We start from the raw sequence: 13,736 nt of genomic DNA, 5'->3' as shown, positions 1-13,736 counted from the left end.
CAGTATATTGCCCCTCATATAGTAAAATGCTCCCATAGCTGCCACCATATCAGCCCCTCTTCCCTACCCAGTATAATGCCCCATAGTGCCGAATAGAAAAATAATAACATAATTACTTATCTATCCCCGTTCCCACGACGGGTGAAGGATCCTTCTCCTCCGGTCTGTGCTATGAGTGAGTGCAGACAGGTGCGATGACGTCACTACATCACGCCTGCCTGCGCCGAGCCGCTCACGGCAGTGTGAATGCTGGAGCAAGTAACGGTCAGCTCCTTACTCCAGCATTCAGGAAGCGGGACCAGCGCGGTCAGCCCTGTGTGGATACGGAAGACCGGTTGTAATTGCGACCATTGCGACCCCTAGAGCTACGCCACTGTTACAGTAGCCTATGGCAGAGCAGGGAGATACCTCCCTGCTCTGTCATAGTGTGCAATAGCATCTGCATCCGAAGGTGGTGTCGCTATCGCTGTAGCAGCCATAGCGGCTGTTAGCGGTGCCTCCAGGCATGGGGGGGGGCTTGTGCCAGCTAGTGGCACGGACCCCCTCATGCCGCGGGCCCCGTAGCAGCCGTTATGGCTGCTACAGCAATAGTTATGCAACTGCATAACAGCTATGTTGGGTTTGTTTTAAAACGGATCCTAACAGATCTCATTGACTCGAGATAGATAGATAGATAGATAGATAGATAGATAGATAGATAGATAGATAGATAGATAGATAGATAGATAGATAGATAGATAGATAGATAGATAGATAGATAGATAGATAGATAGATAGATAGATATGAGATAGATAGATAGATAGATAGATAGATAGATAGATAGATAGATAGATAGATAGATAGATAGATAGATAGATAGATAGATAGATAGATAGATAGATAGATAGATATGAGATAGATAGATAGATAGATAGATAGATAGATAGATAGATAGATAGATAGATAGATAGATAGATAGATAGATAGATAGATAGATAGATAGATAGATAGATAGATAGATAGATAGATCCTTGTGTGAATATACCATTAACCTAACTTTAGTTAAAACAGAAGGCACAATCTAATATCTGATGATACCGGGTACACAGGAGATTAGTGTTTTATGGGGACGACATCCTTCAGGAATAAGATTTGTTCCTTTTACTTATTGTTTAATTAGCAGTGATTGATTGGCCGTCCAGATGTTGTGGGTGACTGCCCCACATGCCCCATCTACGCCCTTTGTTATACTTTATGCTTGGCAGCAGGATAATAATGTGCAAAATATAAACCATAGCACATAATTCTTCAGAGCAGGGACAGACGAGATGTGACAAGTGCAAGACCAAGTTTAAATGCCAGACACAAACATTATGTTCCACTGGTATAACACAAGGAACATGGTGCCGCCTTGACAATCCTAGTCCTGAAGGAGTTTATTTCCCTTCCTTAATGCAGTATGTTATAGAAGTACACACACTTGGGTTGTACAGTGGCACACAGAGTTCCTACCTCTCCAAATCACAGAGTCACAGGTAATCTATATGCCGCTATATGGTACCTATATGTCCAAAGTTAAAGATAAGAGCAGCACAGAAAGCCTAGACCTCACAAGAGTCGATTGGTTGCCAGCCTCCAGGAATCTGCTGTGTGTGGCGCTATGTACAGGGGGCACAAAGGGGGCATGGTTACTGATGGGGCACTTTTATTGGGTCGAGCACTAAGGGATCATTATTAAAGTCTGGGACACTGGATTATGAGTTTGTTTAGGGGATGGGGTATAGGTGTGGAGGATGCTAGAAAAGCAAGAACCAACATATCTGTGTGTCAAATTCTGCAGAGAGGAGTCGTGGCTGGGATAAGTCGTCACAGTGGTCTGGGCCGGGTGGAGAAAAAAAGGGAAAGTGAATGACTAATCAGAGAAAACATCACCTAGGTTAGCGGGGGGAAGCTACAAGCAGAGCTGTGACTGGTGAGTTACTCCTAGAACACTGCACAGGCAACGATTTTGTAATGTGTACGTAAAAAGTTTGGTCTGTCCGTGATTTTTAGCTCAGTTGTCCAGAAATTTCTCAAGTGGAGGTTGGCAACCCTGGTTATGGGTACTTCTACTGTAGCAGAGGATTGTGGGTAATAGTACTACTGTAGCGGAGGATTGTGGGTACTTCTACTGTAGCAGAGGAATGTGGGTAATAGTACTACTGTAGTGGAGGGTTGTGGGTACTACTACTGCAGCGGAGGATTGTGGGTACTACTACTGCAGTGGAGGATTGTGGGTACTTCTATTGTAACGGAGGATTGTGGGTACTTCTATTGTAACGGAGGATTGTGGGTACTTCTATTGTAACTGGAGGATTGTGGATACTTCTATTGTAATGGAGGATTGTGGGTACTTCTATTGTAACGGAGGATTGTGGGTACTTCTATTGTAACGGAGGATTGTGGGTACTTCTATTGTAACGGAGGATTGTGGATACTTCTATTGTAACGGAGGATTGTGGGTACTTCTATTGTAACGGAGGATTGTGGGTACTTCTATTGTAACGGAGGATTGTGGGTACTTCTATTGTAACGGAGGATTGTGGGTACTTCTATTGTAACGGAGGATTGTGGGTACTTCTATTGTAACGGAGGATTGTGGGTACTTCTATTGTAACGGAGGATTGTGGGTACTTCTATTGTAACGGAGGATTGTGGGTACTTCTATTGTAACGGAGGATTGTGGGTACTTCTATTGTAACGGAGGATTGTGGATACTTCTACAGTAGTGGAAGGTTGTGGATACTTTAGTACATTTTTTAGTCTTGACAAGTAAATGGCAGTTGTATTCTGGCACACAGAGAACAAAGCGCTGGTTCTCACCTGCAGCAAATAACCATGTAAGAGGTCAGGAAAATTCTGTCACAGACAAGTAAGTATTTTGCTACAAGCCGTTCCAGATGAATGGATGGAGACAGCGGCAATTCTGACATTATGCTGAGTGACAACTATGAACCTTTACAATGGAAGAAAAACAAAACTGCTGGGCAAGTGACTAAAACAATCAAGTTGTATGCCGTGTTTTAAAGAGGAGATGACAGCGTCTATGAGAGATATCCTGCAAAATTAAATTTTATGCTGTTTATTTTCAAAAAATATACAATGTGTAAGATTAGATATACTGTATACAGACTGAAAACCGCATGTAAAAAGGACGCAATATACAAGTAATTCTAGGAACAATAAACTAGTAACAGCGACGAGGATTGCAGCAAAAATAAGGGAACAGTGCATTGTGGGAGTGACTACTAGAAGGGTGAGAAGCAGGAGGCGGCAGGCAGTGCATTGTGGGAGTGACCACTAGAAGGGTGAGAAGCAGGAGGCGGCAGGCAGTGCATTGTGGGAGTGACCACTAGAAGGGTGAGAAGCAGGAGGCGGCAGGCAGTGCATTGTGGGAGTGACCACTAGAAGGGTGAGAAGCAGGAGGCGGCAGGCAGTGCATTGTGGGAGTGACCACTAGAAGGGTGAGAAGCAGGAAGCGGCAGGCAGTGCATTGTGGGAGTGACCACTAGAAGGGTGAGAAGCAGGAGGCGGCAGGCAGTGCATTGTGGGAGTGACCACTAGAAGGGTGAGAAGCAGGAGGCGGCAGGCAGTGCATTGTGGGAGTGACCACTAGAAGGGTGAGAAGCAGGAGGCGGCAGGCAGTGCATTGTGGGAGTGACCACTAGAAGGGTGAGAAGCAAGAGGCGGCAGGCAGTGCATTGTGGGAGTGACCACTAGAAGGGTGAGAAGCAGGAGGCGACCGGCAGTGCATGCGAGCGGCTCTTTCCATTGTAGTTTATGGGAATTACGGAAAAAGCCAAACATGCATGCTGCCTCCTGCTGCAATTTCAACTTAAACCCGCAGGGGCTGGGTTTAATAAGCATATGTCCCAGATGTATACAACTATTTGCCTATACAGTTACATATGCCGGCCATTTACTTCTATTGTAATTTTTTATTTTTTTGCATACAATTGTATTATATAGCAAAGTCAACAAACTTGTCAAAAGTACACACTCCTGGCATAAGGTTGGCTAATGATTGTGTGTACATTAGACCTATACGCCAAACACAGTGCCCAAATGTGATGTGAACCTAGCCTAATTTGCTGCAGATTTTGCATGTATGTTTTAAGCCAAGACCAGGGAATACATAAAGGGAGGACTTACAGGCTTGCTCTCCTGGATCCAATTCTGGTTTTGGCTTAAGGGTATGTTCACACGTCTTAACAAATTACGTCTGAAATTACGGAGCTGTTTTCAGGTGAAAACAGCTCCTGAATTTCAGAAGTTTTTGCAAGTACTCGCGTTTTTCGCGGCGTCCATTACGGACGTAATTGGAGCTGTTTTTCAATGGAGTCAATGAAAAACGGCTCCAAAAACGTCCAAAGAAGTGACAGGCACTTCTTTTGACGAGCCGTCTTTTTACGCGCCGTCTTTTGACAGCGACGCGTAAAATTACACCTCGTCTGAACAGCAAGCAATGGGCAGGTGTTTGCAGGCGTAATGGAGCCGTCTTTTCAGGCGTAATTCGAAGGCATAAAACGCCTGAATTACGTCTGAAAATAGGCCGTGTGAACATACCCTAAAAAATACATGCAAAATCTGCGGCAAATCGGAACTGTGTGAACAAGGCATTAGAGAGACATGGGCTGAAGCTTCACATACATTTTAAGATTTTCAGCAGACAAAACATCAGATAAAGAAAATTTATATTGGCATCCATGGTGAGATAGTTGTTGAATGACCATCAAAGCAAACCATGTCTTTACTACAGATTTCTGTTTTACATGAGCTCTATAGGGACATGTTCATACACTCAGGACTCTCTCAGGATTTACACCCCGATTCCGTGCATTAGTCCTGACCGAATCGGTTAGCATTTTGCCAGCAATGCATGTACATAAAATATCCCAATCACATATTAAGGAAAAAAACTGCATGGAATAATGAATGCATAACGAATTTTAAAATCCACAATGCGATCATTATTGCCACAGCTGCAGCCCTGAAAAGTCACAGATTAACTCCAATGAATAACAATAGGGATAATCCGTGTTAAAATCTGCTGCCCAATCCACGGCATACAGTAAATCCAGGCTGATTTCTGCCAACGATTAGCGGACGGCGTCGTGAACTTTGCCCTTAAAGGGTAACTAAACTTTTTAAAAACTGTTGACAGGTCATAGTGAAATGTCAGAAGTTTTGATCGGTGAGACCCCCACTCAAGCAAGCGATGTGCTGCTTAGTTTCTGATCTGCTCCGCTCGGCTTTATGAGCGGTGTACGGGCTCATAGACTTTCTATTGAGCCCGTTCACGGCTTGATCGGCTTTCCGAGGAAAGCCGATCAGAAACTAAGTGGCACAGCGCTCACCTAAGTGGGGGTCTGAGTGCTCCTACCGATCAAAACTTCAGACACATCACTATGACATGTCAAAAGTTAAGTATCCCTTTAATTATTAAGTCCTAAGTTAATTATTATTCACGCACTTGCAAAGCAGATCTTTTTTTTAATTATGATTTTCAATTGAATTGATGCGTAAATCATGTGTGCATCCGTGTGCTGTGCGTGATTGTCATGCACCCATTGACTTCAATATGCAATAGGTGCGTGAAAAACGCACCAATATAGGACTTGCAGTGAGTTTTACGCAACGGACACACGCTGCGTGAAAACTCCTGTATGTGTAAATAGCCCCATTGAAACGAATGGGTCAGTGTGCTTTGCGCGATTTTCACACACAGCACACGAACGAGTTTTACGCTCGTCTGAATGAGCCCTTAAAGGGGTTGTCCCTGTAAGGACATAAAGTCACAGAGGGAGGATCCTACTCAGGACCCCCTGGGCAGAGAGCCGGAAACAAGCTGCAGTCCTCACTCTGGCAACTTGCTGCAGACCTTTTGTAGCACAATATAGCTTCAATTTAAACTGTTGTGACTTCCATACTACAATTCTACAAGTCTCAATAGAAACCTGTCCGAAATTTGCGGCCAACTTGCAAGCAACTCGTTTTTTATCCCATATCTTTCTCATTGATATATATTGTCACAAGATAGTTGCATAAAAATCTCAATGAAAGTAGCATGTTTATTCATCTTAAAGGGGTATTCCCCTCTCTGACATTTATGGCATATCCACAGGATATGCCATAAATGTTTGATAGTTGCCAGATGCCGCTTCTGGGACCTGCTCTTATCTCTAGAACGGGGCCCCCTGAGCCCCGTCCCTCCTTCTCCCACTTCGGTCACTGCCTTACACGGTGGCTTGATTTTCCAGGAAACAGCTGAGATCATTTTGCTAAGCTGTTTTCGGAACTCCCATAGAAGTGTATGAAAGTTAGCAAACCAGCGTAACACAGTAAGCTACACTGTTTCCAGAACTCGGGTGCTGCGGAAACAGCGCCATTCGCTTCTATGAGAGATCCGGAAACAGCGCCGTTCGCTTCTATGAGAGATCCGGAAACAGCGTGGCTCGCTTCTATGGGCGATCTGGAAACAGTGTCGCGCCCTTCTATGAGAGATCCGGAAACAGCGTCGCTCACTTCTATGGGAGATCCGGAAACAGCGTCGCTCACTTCTATGAGAGATCCGGAAACAGCATCGCTCACTTCTATGCGAGATCCGGAAACAGCAAAATGCTCTCGGCTGTTTCTGGAAAAAAACATTCCCCTCGTAAAGCAGTGACTGGAGCCCAGTGGGAGAAGGTAGGACTGGGTCAGATGGCCGTATTCTAGAGATAGATGTAGACCCCAGAAGTGGGACCCGAATATATTAGACATTTGTAGCATATCCTGTGGATATGCCATAAATGTCTCAGCTGACAATACCCCTTGAATGTATTCCTATGCAACTGAATGGAGTTTGTATGTTCTCCCCATGTTTGCATGGATTTCTTCTGGGTTCTCCTTTTTCCTCCAACACCCTAAAACATACTGACAAGAGTTTATTTGAGATTTAGATTTTTAAATCGATGACTTATGTGAGCAATAGCAATCGCTGTACAGCGCTACAGAATATGTTCTTGCTATAAAAGGGAACAAAATAAATGAAACTTATATAGAGAAAACCACTCAAGTGTTTCTACGAGCAACTTTAAAACCTGGGAACATACAACATATAAATCTTCCTGTTTCGGCATTCCTGTATTGCTTCCTTTTGGTCATACTGCCCTCTAGTGGTTACTATTAAATAGACAAGATGATAATAGGAGGCCATGTTTATTATTTTAAAGCGTTCTTGCTTGTTTTTGGAGTTGTTTTTACAACATGGCTCTTTCCTAAATATATATGGAGATTTATATATATATATATATATATATATATATATATATATATATATATATATATATATATATATATATTTGCAAGAAAAACACCTGTGCTTAGACACTGCCAAATTGGTCACAAACAGAGAATCACTATCTTTTTTCCAAGACTGTAAATCTATTTAAAATATTGTAATTTCCCAACATCCAATACAATGAAAGGGTTTTCCAAACAACCCAAATCTCAGAAAAACCCTATAGGCTGGATTCACACAAAAGCATTTTGCTGCATTTTTAATGGCCTTTGTTTGCGGTATTTTTTCTTAGTGCAGCCAAATGATTAGAGAAAGTCTATAGTAAAATCTAAAATGCACTACATACAACTGCATTTTGGTTTGTGGTGTTTTTGAGGCGATTCTGTAGTTAGTGGTATTTTTTTTCCAAATACCTCATGCTCTGGGTATGGCATTTTTAAAAGAAAAAAATAATTCCCTTAGACCTTTCTATAGGACTTAAAATACCCAAGAAAAAAAGCATGTACAAAATGACACCAAATAAAAAACAACTTAAAAAATGCATGTTACATTTTAATAACGCTGCCGTTTTAAGAAACGTTCTTTGGATGCGGTCTAAATGGCCAAAAAATGTCTGTTTGTGAAGGAGGCCTAAAGGCCAGGTTCACACGGGGCAGTTTGATGCCAAAGCCAGTGGTGGAACCTACAGGGAGAAAAAGTATAAAGGAAATCCGTGTATTTATTTTGAATTTCTGTATCCACTCCTTGTTTTAGCTAAAAAAAATAAAAGAGCCAGTTTAAAAAAAAAAAAAAAACACTCTGATGCCCGCTAATAAACTAGATGAATTAGCGTTAATAATTCCTGATGGCTTTACAATGCCAACGTGACCATTCATATTATAAATCCCTCACAATCAAAATTGTAACAACATTAAGCATAAAAAACTACCAAAATATCCAATTAGCGGTCCTATACCTACGGTATTATCCAGGGAAATGGTAATGATATATTTTAGATTTTGATAAAATTGGATTCAATTTAATATTTTCATAACTCAGTGAGTGCTGGTTTTTGTCTGGAACAACTTTTTATTTTTTTGTAACATTAAGCACTTGGGCCCTCATGCAAGATCTGTAACAGGGGCCCCTAACCATCAAGTACCATTTAAAATTCTGCTATCCTCTCATGTGGCAGAGGGGGCCCCCTCAGACATCAGGCGCCAGGTGCAATTACAACTTCTGCACCCCCTATAGTTACGTCATGCTCGCAATAAAATCACTTTACAAACCCTCTGTGTAAACCAGACCTTACAGCTTTGCCAATATAGTAGTAGAAATAAGTAAATATTTCTTACCTTTTAAAAAAGAAGAAAAAATCCTTAAAAATAAATAAAAATAAAAAAAGACGTCTTCAGCTTCTTTTGCTTTTGCACATTGGTAGTAGATGTATTGGGTTCTCTGTGACAATGCGTCCCTATGCAATAGCAATCATGTCTTGAAGGTAAAATAAAGCATGGTTCTGCGCATTGTATTGTAATGGACAGGTCCGAAGTAGAATTTTTGTGCTTTTCTCTATAATAAATGTATACAGATTGTATAATCATTTGTAATAAATTATAGCCACTTGTCAGAGTGCTACTACATTGAACAAACCAAGATAAATGGGACCAGGATGCTTTGTAGATTCCATAACCAGAGCGTCATCATCAGAAACAGAACCAGCCTCAGGGCAGAATGACGTCTTGTACTTTCCCCAAGTTCCATTTCTTTGTATCCTCCTCATTGATGTCCATGAATGACAATGGATGTAAAAGACGCACGCACTTCTTTACAGAAGCAATTTAATACCTGCTCAGCAGGAAATCTAAGTGAATCCATTTGTCCTGAATCAGTCGACCATGTTCCAGGCAAAGCTTTTGTTGTGTCTTATTATGTGCAGAATACGAACTGCTGTAAAAGCCGGCAGAGCACCACTGCAGCGGGAGTCCATAAAAATACATTTTGGCCTTGTTATAATGCGTTCAGTTCATTAAGCTTCATTTGCTGTCTGGTCCATTCAGTAAAAATGTCGTACTGAGGCAATCTAAACCAGAAGAGGGAACACAGGAAAGAAGGGACACCTTCAAATAGTTCTAATATTTTTAAGAAAAAAGAATAGATAGATAGATAGATAGATAGATAGATAGATAGATAGATAGATAGATAGATAGATAGATAGATAGATAGATAGATAGATAGATAGATAGATAGATAGATAGATAGATAGATAGATAGATATTAGATAGACAGATAGATAGGAGATATATAGATAGATAGATGATAGATAGATAGATAGATAGATAGATAGATAGATAGATAGATAGATAGATAGATAGATAGATAGATAGATAGATAGATAGATAGATAGCAATTTTGCAAATGGATTTGCTTAAAACTCTACTACAGTTTTGTGCCTACAGCTCCTAAGCAGAGCTATGTGTCTCCATAGTCACAGATTATAAACAAACTTTGTGTAGTCTGAGCCTGTATATATATATATATATATATATATATATATATATATATATCAATTTTGCAAATGGCTTAAAAATCTCCTACCGTTTTGTGCTTACAGCTCCTATGCAGAGCTATGTGTCTCCATGGTCATAGACTACAAAAGAAACTTGTGCAGTTTGATCCTGCAATTATACTCCCTTTCATCTGTCCTCTACTTCTTGCTACTCTACTGATTGTAGTTTGCAATAAAAATGGGAAAGATGGAAGGAAGTATGACAACATAATTTGACAACATAATAAAAGGTAGAGAAATCGAGGCACTCACCGTTTGCGGTAAAAAAAAAATCTTTATTAATTAAGATCTTGGTCTGTATCGTGTGGAATGAACCTACAACCGTTTCTCGCTACACACGCTTTTTTCCTGTGCTTGAAAAAATGTGAGTTGAAAAAGCGTGTGTAGCGCAAAACGGCCGTAGGTTCATTCCACACCATACAGACAAAGATCTTAATTAATAAAGGAGTTTTATTACCGAAAAGGGTGAGTGCCTCGATTTCTCTACCTTTTATTATTACAATTCAGCGTGCTGTACTTGACGATGAGCATCCCGTCAGCAAAACAAACAAACAGACTCTATATTATATGCCGGAAAGAATCTCCATGCAGGTTTAAGATTGTGACTGAATTTGGCCAGTGCCAGCCCTTTTCCTTCCTCTTCTTTTTAATAATTTTACAACATGATGTCTTTTATTTTACAACTATTGTACCAAATTGTTGTTTTAAAATATGTATACATAGGGCTTAGACAATGCAGAAGTGAAGGATCAAGCTAGGGAGTTTACAAAAGGAACAACTGTCAAATGACAGCTGCTCTGTCCTAGATTGTCTTCCCTTACAGGACAAATCGAATGCATTTAACGTAAAGTGAATCTCCACTTTTTTTTTTCATGTATTCTTTAGGATAAAAAATTTGTGATGATTAATTTTTTAATGTGTCTTTATAGAAGTCAGGGCTCTGTTTTTGTATACAGAGTTCTAAACCACCTGCATAGATTTAGATACAAAAGATAACATTCTGGTTGTCTGCAGCCACCACTAGGGGGAGCTAAAGAGCTTATTGCATACTGTTTTTTTTAATTCTGTTCAATCTATAAACAGTATGCAGTAAGCTCCTAAACTCCCTCTAGTGGCAACCAAAATGCTAGTTTTTTTTTCAATTATTACTATACAGGGAATTTGGGGCTTTGTATCAGAAAAACAGAGCTCTAACTGTTCTCAAAATGTGTTAAGAAATGAATAATCTCCTAATTTTTAACATTTTTTAATAAAAAATAAAAAAATGTTGGCTGATAGATATTTACTTCATCATTTAAGCCATAATTCTAATGTTTCCTACAAGAGCAACAGCCCAATAACAATCTCAAATACGGCATCTTTCATGTGTAGCAATATTAATTTCACTTTTAATTCATCTCATGTTTATCTTGATCACGCCAATCCTCTAGATCACTTAGAACACTTACCTTGCACAAAGTACGTGAGATCTAAGACCATAATATAAAAGCTAAAGAGAAAAATAAAAACAAAAATAAAAACTGGAATAAGAGGGAAGAGATAAAAAGAGAAATTGAGCTTTGTTAGAAAAATGTCTCAAGGAGTTATCAAAGTACATTTTATTAGCAAATGGTCATCCATTCACTGTATACATAGAAAGGGACACAATATTTAAAATTTGAAATTGAAAAAAAGAAAAGAGAAAACTAAAAAGAACATGCAATACTAAAAGGTGTAAAAAAAATAGAAATAAAAAAGGTTTATAGCATATTGTATTGCAAATGGATGCATAGTCACAGGTACTCTACTAAAACTAAAAAACTTCAATACCTCAATAAGTCAGCTTATTGGTTAGGACTGATGATACAGGGGTATTAATGGGAAACACACTAGATATTGTAGTATTAACAAGTATGTATATGCCACAGAAGGAGCCCATGCAATTACTATGGGGTACTTGCAGGTAGTGGGTGGCGCAAAACTCAGGTGGGGTGAATCTGTGCAATGCTACCCTTGCCAGGGGCATCCAAATCTCGTCCCATTTAGATTTTTGCCACAAGGTCTAATATTCTCATGTACGCCCTTGTGAAGTATTTTGTAATGGTTCTGATAATGGAGTTTATTCACTGCTTACATCATAGATTGTATTCTATTATGGGTGACAAAAGTTGGGGGAGCTTGATGGAGGAAACTAATATATTTATTAGAATGAAAGTATTTTTTGCTCCCCTTTGGCAACTTAGTATTTGCCCCAAAAGGGATATACAAATCCTGAACTTTACAAAAAAATCTAATTCATTATATGATGTGGTCAAGATACCAAATGCACCATGGGAAACAAAGTCAATAATAATGACAGCATTTTCATAGGGAACATTGTAGAAAGTTTAATTACAGCTTTACCTTTTCTTCTAATTCTTTTATTTGTCTTTTCTGAAATTCTAGTCTCTCCTCGAGCTCCTTTATTCTCTGAAAAACATATAGTGCAGTAAAGCAAAGATCCGTTATTTCTGCCGAAAATCTATTGGACTATAGAAGTTGTACATTACGTCTTCCATTAATACACAATTCCTTATTCATGGTTGAAACGTCAGACAGATTTATTCATTTTTAAATATGCCACAAATGTATGACGATTGAAGATTGTTACAGTTTGAGGACACATAATAGATTTGACACTACACAACAATTGTTGCATCAATATAAAAGAGATATCCGTTCACTTAATTGATTGAAATTGTATCACTGCCTATATGAACGATTAAAATAGAATATAGAAAAACCATACTAAAATAGGGCTAAATAGCCAAAATTACTAATAGAGGCGTAAGCACAGTTGACCAAGCACATGATGGGGGCAAACGAGGGTACTAAGTGAAAGTACCACACACTGCTGAACGGTAATTCCCCCTAGCTGTGTTATAGAATAAACAGCTGGTCAATCCGTGCCAATAAACGTGTCCCTACGCGTTTCCGCACCACTAGTGTTCAAGGTGCTTCATCAGGGGAACACTGATGTACTTTTAACACATCTATATGTATGGCCGGAAGACACCTATTGCGTGTCTTATCACATTCACCCGGCTCGTGCACGACACTGGTCAGCTGGTCGAACACGAGCCGAGTGAAATGCCAAACAAAAGTAGTGTTGGCCACTCCCTCCCAGGGATGACGCAGCGGCCGGGCAGCCAATCCGCCACAAGCCGCGCCAATCCGCCACAACAAGGGGCATTGCAGTCATAAGGGCAAAGCAATGGTACGATAGATCGCTATGTGTTTAAACCGGCGGGCCTTAACGAACAGATATCGTTTAATTGCTTCCTTTGATCCCTATCCCTTTCTTGCTCGATCTATGCATGGGTGATCCATCATCCCATCATATTCCATAATGCCCTCCACTTATCCATAATACATTGATCCTGTCCCCTCCCCTTGTTGTGGTATGCTATCCTCCGCTGCACGCCTCTGTTATTAGGGGACGCCATGTGAGTGTTTTCCTAGTGACACATAGCGATCTATCGTACCATTGCTTTGCCCTTATGACTGCAATGCCCCTTGTTGTGGTATGCTATCCTCCGCTGTACGCCTCTGTTGCTAGGGGACGCCATGTTAGTGATTTCCTAGTGACACATAGCGATCTATCATACCATTGCTTTGCCCTTATGACTGCAATGCCCCTTGTTGCTGGTCTCTATCCGGGCCATTTGCCTTACACCAGCTATTCTCACAGCCGCCTTACGATCCCTGGTTACTAGGGACGCTATTTGGTTGCTCCCTCTCGCGGTGTCAGCGTGCGTCCGGGGGCTGGCCCAGCTCGGGCCTCGTCACGGCGCGGCTTGTGGCGGATTGGCTGCCCGGCCGTTGCGTCATCCCTGGGAGGGAGTGGCCAGCACTACTTATGTCCGGCA

The 13,736-nt window shown here is 40.7% G+C and overlaps 1 protein-coding gene across 5 annotated transcripts in view; it reads right to left on the bottom strand.

Annotated features, from left to right (window-relative positions):
* JAKMIP3 (Janus kinase and microtubule interacting protein 3) overlaps positions 1 to 13,736 on the bottom strand; it is a 119,810-nt gene that overhangs the window by 13,957 nt on the left and 92,117 nt on the right. For 4 of the 5 annotated variants that reach the window (XM_075843165.1, XM_075843167.1, XM_075843168.1 and 1 more), the window contains 3 exons: positions 12,232 to 12,297; positions 11,298 to 11,369; positions 9,281 to 9,363 (listed from right to left, as the gene is read on the bottom strand). In XM_075843165.1, the coding sequence (XP_075699280.1) occupies positions 11,319 to 11,369; positions 12,232 to 12,297 (117 nt within the window). In that variant the 3' untranslated portion in view covers positions 9,281 to 9,363; positions 11,298 to 11,318. Of the gene's footprint in view, positions 1 to 8,635; positions 9,364 to 11,297; positions 11,370 to 12,231; positions 12,298 to 13,736 lie in introns of those variants that run through there. The other variant, XM_075843170.1, reaches the window with a different exon arrangement.

The sequence above is a fragment of the Rhinoderma darwinii genome, chromosome 11, assembly GCF_050947455.1.
Source record: "Rhinoderma darwinii isolate aRhiDar2 chromosome 11, aRhiDar2.hap1, whole genome shotgun sequence".
Taxonomy (NCBI): Eukaryota; Metazoa; Chordata; class Amphibia; order Anura; family Rhinodermatidae; genus Rhinoderma; species Rhinoderma darwinii.
Note: the sequence above shows the minus strand (reverse complement) of the source record. Positions and strands in the feature narration are given on the sequence as shown.